This window comes from Electrophorus electricus, chromosome 20 (genome assembly GCF_041902795.1).
Source record: "Electrophorus electricus isolate QZ-2024a chromosome 20, ASM4190279v1, whole genome shotgun sequence".
Lineage (NCBI taxonomy): Eukaryota > Metazoa > Chordata > Actinopteri > Gymnotiformes > Gymnotidae > Electrophorus > Electrophorus electricus.
Window position 1 is genome coordinate 14,717,507 of NC_137516.1, and position 12,494 is coordinate 14,730,000.

The following is a 12,494-nucleotide window of genomic DNA, read 5'->3' on the forward strand; positions in this document are numbered from 1 at the left end:
AAAGGAAGTAAAATATATGAGTTTAATAAATTCAAGCATTTTGATTTCTGATATATACAGAATATACATTTTTAATTCTTTATTTTTTTTCTGCATACATAGAAGAAATTCACAAATTCACAAATTGTCTTGTAGACTTTTTGTAGACACGAACAGGTCAAACGTTATAGGTCCCCTGTGTATTTCTGGTGTCTTACTCTGCATTCTGTTATATTCCACTGAGTGAACACTTAACCCCATAGTAGTTTTTTGACAGGGGAGAGTGATTCGCCTGGAGAGCCAGAACTCACATTAAAACTAAAAACACTAATAATCAATTCATTATCATCATGTTTTTCCTCACTTCTATTCATAAGAAATACTTCTCTTTATGAAAAACAATCTTTTCATTATGTTACATATATGATTACTTTGACAGTTTCTGGACACACACCTCTACAAGCCTCAAAGCAGTTTCGAATGAAAAACCTTGACAACCTCCCAGATCAAGCCTGTATATCTGTCTCTCTGTCTACCTCTGATGTAACTTCATTCATGGCCCAGAATCTGGTCTAGTTGTTACTTAAGCTATACCACATATTGGTCGAGTCAGTTAGAACACCAGTTCCTTAGGAAACATCCAAAATGACTGAGGGACGGTGCCGAGCAATTTATGAAAACCGGCACTAGAGCATGAGTTTAGTAGCCATGGAGAGAGAGGACCGTTCCGAGTGGTGCATTAAATATTAACCTGCTTTAGACCTGTAGGCACAATCAAAGGGGCCTGTGGACAACCTGACCCTTCGGCTGAGCAATGCAACCGTTTCTGACCAAGCAGCATTGCCCTGGTGCTGAAAAAACATAAATGCACTGCTGAAATGCACCCCAAGGCCATCATTCAGCTCTTCTGCATGAGGATGTAACAGTGACCTGCGGTAGTGAAATTCCACCCTGTCTGAATAGAACGCCCAATTATGCAGCTTTAAAGGGCAGTAAATTAATAGGCTTATTATAGTTTATCTAAGTGTGAGTTCATTTGAATAATGCTATCTCTCTGATGCTAGTTTCTATCTTACTATTAGCAAAATCAACATCTTTGGGTGAGCTGTATCTTTAAGCCAGCTGTATCGCTGGCAGGCAATTAGACACATGTAATATACAAAATATATGTGTAAACTGATATGCAATGCTGATCTGTGACCTGAAAGATTCCGAGGTCATTCCTGCTCTTTGAGACTGTATTTACTAAATTGCGGTGTAGAAATTAAACCTGATCCCCACATTAACCAAGAGTCAGCAGAGTGACCGCCACGCTGGGTGTGCAGTTACAGAAGAAATCTCGCTGGAAACCACTACACCACAGTCACTATTTCCAAGTTTTTTTTTTTAAATGTCCCATTCCTTTAGAGTGTCACTTGAGGGGTGCTGTGAAATACTGACCGTGGAGGAAACTAGTAAGAGGGAGAACTAATTTCATCATGCAGCCTCCCTCACACACATTAATCTTCTCCCTGTAGAGAGGAGAAATGGGTTTTCCTTTCAGTTTACACCCCTTCTGTTTTTGCAACCTCCTGAAATGCCTAGAGACATGTAATTTCTGGGTGGTTTTACAATGGGCTTATGTTCTACCACAAGACCACATTCAAGTTATTGGATCAAATAGTTGTCTGGCATTACCCATAAAGGAACATTAAATGTTGTCTCTGTATTCTCAGAAGATGATTTTATATTCAATATTGCAGTTTAATAATTCGGTCAATAATATTATATACTAATTACTTATAACTTAAGAGACAGAAACATAACTTTACATTTTTTTTAAATATGGTGCTACAATTCAGTACAAAAATAAAAGCAGTACAATTGTAAATACAATTATTTTCATACGTTTCCATGTTGCAATTACAGTCCTGGAAATCCAACTGCTTCAGCAAGACGGAGAAACAATGAGTGTAATGGCCACTTGTGCTTGGCAGGTCTGCTTTTGAATCAACAACCGTGACACTGTTACTTCTGGCCACTCTTCTACGCTGGTCCTGCATTTGTGAATGTAAACACTGTAGCTAATGCTTCAAGATTTTATCTCGAGTCTTGTTATGACAAAACCAGCAAAACTGCCATGGTTTAGTGAGGAGGGAAAAGGAATCATTAAATGCCATTTTAATCCATAAAGTCGATACCTCATTCTGTTCTAAAAGAGAAATTGGATGAATTTGAAGAGTGTTTTGCTATTTGTGCTTGGTGAGGTTCTGTGCATGGTAAAAAGTGTTAAAATGTTGCTTCACCTTGTCTGAAATGAATTGAACATATTCTCTCTGGGTGTAACTGATGAGTTTTTCTTAACTCAGCTCATTTTAAATGCTTAGTTGTGATGAACTTAAAAGAATTGTGTTGAATTTGTTGACCTAAATTTTCTTTTGTTCACTGTGAGGTATTCTTGTCAAGACTTGTACTTAAACAGCTAGGGAGCAGTCACAGATGATGGCTATGTTAAACTGAAACAGTCTGGAATGGAACACCTGAATAGTATCTTTGGTAGGATTGGACACTCTTCAAGGCTATTCCTCAAGTTGTATAAAATCTTTGGCAAACCACATCCTGGAATATTCCGCTTGTCCGTTCGGAGAACCCTCTCATTCACACGGTTCAGACGAACGTGGCGTCAAGAAGAACCCGTTTTTACCAAACGTCATGGAAACAAACTGCAGAAACGAGTTGAATGGCAGCTGAGCTCCCACCGTGCTCTGCCACATGTGGAGCGAATGTGCAAATTACAGCCTTTCCAGGAGCTGCTCCCCGGGGTCTCCGAGAGGTCAAGATCTCCGCTGAGCGGTTCCCTCCAAGGTGTCCTCTACGGGGTAGTCATCGCTATTGTCATTCAAGACTTTTCTGGTAATGTAAAAGGCATTTGAAGGACAGGGTAAAAGGCACAGATTTAAGCAGTGTTCAGAGGACTGCCTGCTTGCCGTTTTTCGACTGTTCGACCATTCCTCCTCTCCGAGTCCAGGTGCAGTGTGACTTCCAGCTAGCTTGGAAAAATAAGTCGGCCTTTCCGCGGCACTCGTTTTACATCAAGCGTTCCGGTCGCCAGGAGCGACGTGCTATAATTTATCCCCTTGTAGAACCTGAAAGCAGAGAAAATGATTGCCATCAAACAAAGTCGACAGGCCAATTACGTGTTCAGACTGACGAGCTTGTTAACACGTGTTAATACGCAACATTAGCGTAAAAAGTATGCACCGGTGTGCTTTATATCTGGGCGGTGTAATTAATGCAAGGGTTCCTTGTATCTGGATAGTTTCGTGCTGTACTGGAAGGGGTGACGAGAGTCTTCTAAGAGTCATCGCCCAGGCCTGAGCTTGGAAGGGGCCTAGCAGCCAGCTGGTTGTGTTCCTGGATGTGTTCAGCTAAGGCACTTCAAGACAAGCCTTGCACTCACCCAAACACAGAACCAGCACAGACCAAACTGCTGAGCACAGGTGGAGATTTCCTCTGCTCCTCAGAGGTCATCTACACTGCTGTCATTGTGTGCACTTTGCCTTATTACACATTCTTATTACGCATATCTCCTTGCAAAGGGAAATCTGACAGCTTTTGGCCAATTTTGACATATTAGAATTATTACAGAAACTGAAAACCAAAGATTTTACTGCCTCATCTAGGTATTAGACACCCTGTACTCATCTAGGTATTAGACATCCTGTAAAATAATTACATGATATTTATAGTGGAAAAACCCAACATTTAAAAAAAAAATTGTTTTGGTGTTTCTTGCAATAACAGAACAATAGTCACTTTACTGGGACCAGGAGGAAGCGTTTGGGAAGAAAACAACAAAACCCCACAAGGTTGAGGTTAGACAGCCCAACATATGCCTGTGGTCACAGTTTCAATTCAGCAGACACAGCTGGAAATGACTGTCTTTGGTCCACAGAGCAACTGAAAAGCTCACTGCAGTTGTGCTGGATTTAAAACTGAAAATGTGTTTGGGTTGAGCCGATTTAAGTAAAAGTGAGTCAAAAGGCCGTGTGAAATTTGAGTGGCCACACCTACCTGGTTTCTGGTTTTGTGGGATTTTTGCAGCCAGACGCGCCACTGGTCATAGAGTTTGATGCTCATGCCTCCGCAGCCGTAAGCCCGCTTGCGCACCCAGCCGAAGAACTGCTTCAGGTCCCGCCGCAGCGTTGAGTTCTGCTGGCCCACCTTGGAGTCGCAGGAGCCCGCCAGCAGGCGCTCTGTAGGGCCAAACGATCACATCCACATCAACACATGGTTTGACGTTGACGAACGAGGACTCATCCCATCATTATCCCGAATATGGTTTACGCCGCCCAGCTAAACACGAGCTGTCACAAAAAATAAACCCGCTTTCGCGTTAAATAAATAGCGACATTTCTTTGCTCCAGATGTTCCGTGCGAGTTCCAGAACAAGACAAGCAGGGCAAGGAGTTAATCTGTTAATCTTCAGCAACAGCCTTTCGAGACAATTGTGTCAAATACTCTTTGCAGGCGCTTGGCGAACCGCAAAGTGGGAAGAGACGTATGGGATGGGTAATCTCTTTTACGTGCGGGTTTAGCTTGCTGGATTTAGCACTGTCTCGAATGTGTCTCTGATTAGGATTAGGGAAAGCCCACGGGACACGGTCAAGGAGAGCCAGGGTGTTGAAGGCTGGGTAGTGCTTGGGCTGTACTGCTTTTTAAAAAATCTATTTCTTGCCATTTTTTCACCCTTTCTATTTTGTTTCTCCTTTAATGATCAGTTTAGCAAAGCATTGAGAGCTGAATCATCTGAAAACTATTTAAAAAGATCTAAAACCACCTTTATTCATTTGAGTGATGGATACTCCTGTGAATAAATGCAATATGCACATAAACAAAGGATATGGCAACTATGGTAAATCAATCCATCTTATTCCTATAACCATATGAGAGAATCCATACGGTTAGTTCAAAAATTATTAATTTTATCTTGAAACACTTCAAAGATATTTAAAAGTGTGCCTACAGTGGTTACAGCCATTGAATCTCCTACCACTGTGTGGTGTGGACGCTGCAGTTGGGTGGCTCCAGTCACTCCAGATGCCAGCCTTCCTAGATCCCAGTATGCCCACTGGATTACATCGTACCTGGACAAAGTAGACCGTGCCTGGTCTCAGCCCAGCTAGTCTGCATGAGGTCTGGTTCCCCATGTCGTCGACCACCTGTGGAAAGAGAAATCCAGACAAAGAGCACAACATTAAAAACCAAAAAAACACAACAACAACAACCACAGGTCCCCACTGATGCCACACACATGCACACTTGACTGACAGGGCCTGTTTGTCCAGCCCCCCTCCAAAAAAAAAGAAAAAAAGCCATGCATAGAAGCCCACAAGCAAGCTAGCACAGGCTTGAGACAATAATCAGCTTCTACCTCATACTGTTCCCTCCCAGGAGAGGATCCAACATGAATTGAAGAGAAAAGCCAACACCCACACACACCCACACACCCACACACACACACACACACACCAGGCAGGGGCAGAAAACAATACAGACCCACGTTTCAGCTTTGCACGGCTCTTCATGGCACACTCCTACACTGCCCTGAGAGGAAATCTGTTATCTATTACTTCTAACAGATTGAGTAATTGGACGGGTGAAGACAGCACCAACGGCATACACACAGGGCCACAAGCCAAGCCAGCCCTGCTGACTCCGCCCCGGCTAATTTCCCCTTGGAATAGTGTGCGCTGGAGCGGAGGGAAGAACATGGGTTCGAAATGCAGGAATGTTGCTTGCCTCCGAGCCGGCTAATAAGGAGCCTACCCCCCCCCCCCCCCATCCAGGGAATTATTTTCAAGCCCTTCCAGCCTGACTCGCCCGTCTTTCTGGCCCTTTGTCTCCCCTTTTCCATTTGGAAACAACAAACATCCGGGAAGACTGCAGTCACTGTGGTCAAACATATCACTCTGCATTTCGTCACAGGGCCATCATTAAGACTGGAATACGGTGTGCACGCCGATTTTAACAGCCTCAACAGGCTTCGGCTCAACACGCATGAGCGGCCGATTGCTCAAGCTGCTGACAGATCCCTGCAAAGTGGATAAACAGAGTGTGGTCCGCAAAGCCACAGCACCGCGGAGAACCTAGAAAGTAAAGGCTTGGGAACGGCCGGAAAAGCAGGAACAGACTTGGGAACAGTGGGAAAAGCAGGCAGACCAGTGACAAGTTAAAAAGAAAGAAAAATAAGGGGAGAAAAAAAAGAATGGCAGCATGTTGTGTTTAATGTAACCCAACTCTCTACCCAGCTCCAGAGAGAACCTGCATGCTGATCGAAACCATATGAAGAACACGAACGTTCCTTAGTTTATCGGAGGGGTTTGCATCACCACAACAGCAGGACTGGGAACCATTTGGTCTTTTGTTCCTGCGGGATATGACATTTCCAACAAACCGGACAACCGTGAGCACCAACAGAAATCCTTGCCAGGGAAGCCTCAGGGATGAAGCGTTCCCTCCACCTTTCAGTTCTGTGACTCCGCTCTGGAAAGGACCACGCCAACATAGCTGTAATTTTTCGCAGCTCGAAAACACCTGAATGGATCCATCAGGCAGTTATCAAGCCTTTTCCTTGACTGGACCAGAGGAAAATAATGACCTCGAATGTGTAGTTCTGTGGCCTTCCAGAGCTGGATCTGGAAAACACTGTGAGAGAGACTCTTTATGGTGTCTGGAAGGAGCTCTTCCATAAAAGACAACAACCGTGCAATGGTTCAAACTGGCTGTAAATGTTTCTCTAAACCTTAACCCACAATATCTCCTCATACCATGCAGTGACAAAGCAGAGTGAAAGAGTGTGGATACTGGAGTGTAAAGGACAAAGGACATTGACCTTTTTTTTTTTTAACTGTCAGCCTTATGGTTACGCGTTTTGCAACTTCACCACTGCAAGTACAGCATCATCCAAAATTCTTTCAATATCATATATCATTGTGGTTTCCATGTTTGTGTGGTTCTTCAGATCTTTTAATGCTAGTAAACCACTCAGGGGGCCCCAAGCATACAGCAATCCTGAAATGTGGACTCAGATCATGTATTCATCTATGCTACTGCATTATTCAAAATATCCTAAAGCTCAGATTGCTGAGGATTGAAATGTTCACACAAACCTCCAGAATTCTTGAAGATTATTTAGAGATGACTAAGAATATTGTTTCTAGCAGTTATTCCAGCTATATTACTGCATACTGCAATTAAAATCCCCTGCAATTACATCTCTGAGCTGCTGCTATTTGTATAAAATCCATTAACAAAAAACATTGTTTATATGAACTGCAGATTGTTATGATGCTGTTAGAAATGGCCCTATGCCCAAAATATACTCCTGTGATGAGAATACAGTCTGTTTAGCCTAAAAACATTTTAGATTTATATTAAACATTTTCCATTTGGCCATTTTTGTAACCTCGGGAAAGGGGTATCAGTTTTCACCATTTCGTCTTCAATTCTTTCCACTTGTTGCAAAGCCATTTTAGGGTTTTGAGATGAAGTACTCTGTTCTAGGCTGTACATGTTTGCCGCTCTCAGCAACAACATCTCCCTTCTTCTCAGAAATGTGTCCAATCCCCAGCACGATTCTTTTCAGATGATAGCCGATTCCCGGCCTAAGGAATTGGGGGGTTACAAGGGGAACAGCAATAAATCTCTGCTCGTGGCCAAGGAAAACGACACCTCAGTAACAGTACCGCAGGATATTCCTGTCACCCCTGGCGACAGTTTTACATACCCGGGTGTTAAAATGAAGTCCCCATCACTGAGTAAATTGATTCACAGAGACACAGAAGACAAATATTTGTGATTCTCTCAGATATTGTAACATGAGGGTCTCTTTGCTTCTCTATGTGAGGCCAAATATCCATTATTAAAATATTCATTCTTTTTAGTCACCCTCCAATCAATTTCCATTTAAAGACTTGAGGCAATGGTAGCTGAGAGGCTCACTGAATCCCCTCTCATGCACAGCACCACAGTGCCCTTGTGCTAACATCTAACCTTCTAGGTTGATAGTCCTTGCAACAGGTTAATGTATTCGACTTTGGAGAAAAGCATTAATAATAACTAACTGCTAATTAGTATCCACACAATCGCACTTATTTGGGGAGGGAAGTGTCCTTGAATTGGTCCATCTGAATTGCAGAGGCCTGTGGTCTACTTCCTTAGGCACCACCTATGTTTCTGTATCACTGAGTCTCTAACACAAAAGCTACACTAGTATGGATGAATGACGAGTTTCTACCTCTCTGGCCAAAAAAACCAAACAAACATGAGTTCAGCTGTAAAAGATGGAGGATATCCTCTTTCTGCCTAATAAATCTACATCCTCTTCCATTAAATGTGATATCATCATGAACCCCTCTCTTACATTTCTGCTCAAAAGCCAGTAAAAAACCCCTCCATTCTCGATACTCACTCCCTCAACCACCCACATCACCCAGGTCTGACATGACTGCTATTCCAGAACCCAATGGAACCAGCCAGAGAGCTTCGTGTCACCCCCATCAGACACAAAACCAGTTTGGCATATAAAAAATACAGATTCAAAAATCAAAACATGCACGTAAAAGTGGACACATCATCAACGTCCTCGGTTCAAGTTCCATTTGCCAGTATGTCACTGGGTGGGATACAAGAGCGAGCAAAAGCATGAGTGAGCACGTGCGGGCACTGAGCAGTGCACTACCTTCCACTCGCTGCTGTCCTCCAGCCTGTAGCGGATCTGGTACTTGGCCTGGAAGAGGAAGTCCTTGAGGGCGGGTGGCGTGCCCCAGCGCACGGTCAGCTGATCCTCCAAGTCCCCCACACGGCTCACTTGCACGTCTGGCGGAGGGTCTGTCGTTACTGCAAGAGAGGTGGAAAGCATGACTCGATGCAGAGAAAACAAACGATCATGCGGCAATATATATATATGTGTGTGTGTGTGTGTGTGTGTGTGTGTGTGTGTGTGTGTGTGTGTGCAGTAACTGAAAAAAATCATATTCTATAGGCTACAGTGGCATGTATTTGATGTGAACTCCCCTTACACTTCTTACACTTGGGCAATAGCAGCAAGAGGCCTAACTCTACAGAAGAACTCTAAGAAGTGCTGAAAGAAGCCTGGTATAATATAGCAAAGATTACTTCACAAAACCTCAGTACAGTCTACCCAAAAGTGTTCAAGATGTGCTTAGTGCTCAGGGAGGTAATATAAGTACTGGCTTTTGCCTGTAGAAGCCATTTTGTTCTGAAAATAGTGGGTTTTTTATATTCTGTACATATTTCCTGTATTTTCTGTTTGTATCTTAATCAGGAGACTGTGAAATAAGTATATATAGTCATTATACCATTGCTAATACAACAAATCTAATGGTGGTGTATTATATATATATATATATATATATATATATATATATATATATATATATATATATATATATATATATATATATATATATATATATATATGTATATATATATATATATGTATATATATATATATATATATATATATATATATATATATATATATATATATATATAACCTATTGTATGTACTGCACATTTATTTCCTGGATATGAAACTTGCTTGTCTGTAAGACATGCAGCTGATAACATGACAAAAAAAAAATATTTAGGTGCGTTCTTGCCGTAGCTAAGCGGAGGCGTTCGGGGTGGGGTGGGTGCGTCATCCTTTTGGCGTTGTTAGAGCACCACCCATACTCTTCCCCCAGCTGCTGTTAACCAGCCAACCTGAGCCAGTCTACAGGTCTGGCTCCCCAAGCACCACCCCTCCATTCCACACCAATTTGCCCTCAGTGGAGCGACTATTCTTTACACGATTCGAGTCAGGAGGCACACTAAGATAACAACGTCCCGCGAACTCTCCCAGGCCCGACATCTTCGTTTCATTGTGCATCAGTGTTTAAGCGTAGCCCGAGGCGCACCGCGGTATTCAGATTAGCAAAAGCTCGTAAAATGTCCATTCTCCTGTGACAAAAAGCTCACCGCGGGCGGTGCGAGAGTGCAAGGGAGCAGCCGAGGAGGTGGGGGTTAGAACCAGGGCCAGGCGGTTGCTGTCAGAGGGGTGGGAGTGGGGCAATTCGTCACGGGCCACCCCCGCCCGGCTTTTCACATCCTCCTGGGGAACGCCCCGGGGGCAATGCCTGGAATGGGGTCAGGGTTCATGCACTCACCCACGTCTAGGATATCCAAGTTGAGGACATCCGAGGTGGCGCTTCCCAGCCGGTTAGAGGCCTCCACCCAGATTTCGTAGGGCGTGAAGAGGGCGAGGTCCCGGGGGATGTAGCATGTGTACGGCTGCCCTGTGCCATAATCTTCACACACCTTCTCCTGGCCGTACCACCTGTAGGAGAGTATGACAGCAGCTTCAAGACTTGGACACCTTTACCAATAAACACTTTGAGTTTTCATGTACTTTCGCTTGTGAACAATTCTGGCAGGACACGTTCCCTTTCATTTGAGTAATTTTCACTCAGCATTGCTCACCAATGAAGATTAATCATGTACCCTCTCAAAAGAGAGGAGAAGTCAATAGCATGCAACTCATTTGTGGCAAGTTCCATAAATCATTTCTGGTTTATGAATATGTATACAACACATCTATAGCATCCTGGTGAATATGATTATTAATAAACGTGTGCTTCCTGCATTACTGTTTTCTGTTTTCTTTATAGATCATCATATGTGAAAATATAAAGCTCAGGAACTAAATATTCAAAGCAGTCTGTCTTAGCAAATCAATTCAGCCAGCACAATACAATTCATTTAGGAAACAGACTGGATGAAAATCTTTTTTAAACCTAAAACTTACATTTACACATTTGGTAGACATTCTGATCTAGTGTAGTGTGCAGAAGCCCCAGACTGACCAAGACCCGTAGGACTTGCCTGAGCTTGTACTTCATTGTGTATCTGGTCTTGATGAAGGTCTCTCCCTGGCCCCCAGGGGCCCACTGGCACGTGAGGTCTTTCGTGTTCCTAGACCAGCACGTAAGGTTGACGGGTTTCTCGGGCGGCACTGGCGAGACAAAACCAGACCATGTCACGACATAGTCATGCCACAGGCATACAAAACTAGCATACAAAACTGAAGTTTGCCAACACTTGTGGTTTCATGAGGCATACAAGAGACTTCCCCTCAGAAAACCATCACTGAGACCCTTGCTCAACCCTGAAGCCTAATTTACATCGGCCAAGCCAGAAGTGTATAAAGAAAAGACGTCCGGGAAATGAGAGGGAAATGAACATACAGAGTCCGAAAATAATGGCTCAACTTAAATATTTTCAACAACGGATGAGTGTTTTCGGCTGTCACCCTCGATTAACTTCAGGACGTGTGCCAAGATTCCATTCAACTGAGAACAAAAGGCAGGCAGTGGAAGTGTTAGAAATGGACAGAGGCCAGAAAGCACCACAAAGGACACTACAAAGACACAGAGAGATCTACCTAACAGCACACACACACACACACACACACACACACACACACACACACACACATACACACACACACACACACACACATACACACGCGCACATACACACATACATACACACACACACACACACACACACACACACATGCACACACACACACACACATACACACACGCACACACACACACACACATACACACACACACGCACACACACACACATACACACACGCACACACACACACACACACATACACACACACACAATACACACACACACGTACCACAGACAAGGCCACGGAGACACAGAGAGATCTACCTAATGGCGCGCGCGCACACACACACACACACACACACACACACACAATACACAATACACACACATGCACCACAGATGAGATTGTGGAGACACAGAGAAATCTACATAATGGCACACACACACACACACACACACACACACACAAGACACACACACGCACCACAGATGAGACCGGAGATCCAGAGGAACACCTAATGGAACACACACACATGCATGCACCACAGATGAGACCACAGCGATGCAGAGAGATCCACCTAATGGAACACGCACAGGCACACGCACGCACCACAGACGAGACTGCAGAGGCTCAGAAGGAGCTACCTAATGGAACACACACACACACGCATACATGCATGCACCGCAGACAAGACCTCAAAGACGCAGAGAGATCTACCCTACAGAACACACACACACCATGCACGCCAGAGATCAGCATGCACTGCAGATGAGACATCAGAGACAAGGACAGATCTACCTAACGGAAGGTGGCACTTCAGTACTTCATACACAGACACACACCATCTCTGACAAAAGTGAGTGGACACACACACACACACACACACACACTCACATCATGACTTTTTTCCACATTGTCCTGTCTCACATTCAGATGCCTCTACCTCTCTCTCTCTCTCTCTCTCTCTCTCTCTCTCTCTCTGCCTGCCTGTCTCACATTCAGATGCCTCTCCCTCTCACTCTCTCCACCTGTCTCACATTCAGAC

At 43.8% G+C, this 12,494-nt stretch overlaps 1 protein-coding gene across 3 annotated transcripts in view; it reads right to left on the reverse strand.

Moving 5' to 3' along the window:
- Nucleotides 1–55: 55 nt before the first annotated feature.
- Nucleotides 56–12,494, reverse strand: part of crlf1a (cytokine receptor-like factor 1a) — a 16,097-nt gene continuing 3,658 nt past the window's right edge. For 2 of the 3 annotated variants that reach the window (XM_035536425.2, XM_081703403.1), the window contains exons 3-8: nt 10,906–11,035; nt 10,191–10,360; nt 8,702–8,859; nt 5,012–5,180; nt 4,033–4,214; nt 56–3,104 (exon numbers count right to left, since the gene is read on the reverse strand). In XM_035536425.2, the coding sequence (XP_035392318.1) occupies nt 3,081–3,104; nt 4,033–4,214; nt 5,012–5,180; nt 8,702–8,859; nt 10,191–10,360; nt 10,906–11,035 (833 nt within the window). In that variant the 3' untranslated portion in view covers nt 56–3,080. The remainder of the gene's footprint in view (nt 3,105–4,032; nt 4,215–5,011; nt 5,181–8,701; nt 8,860–10,190; nt 10,361–10,905; nt 11,036–12,494) is intronic. The other variant, XR_014118859.1, reaches the window with a different exon arrangement.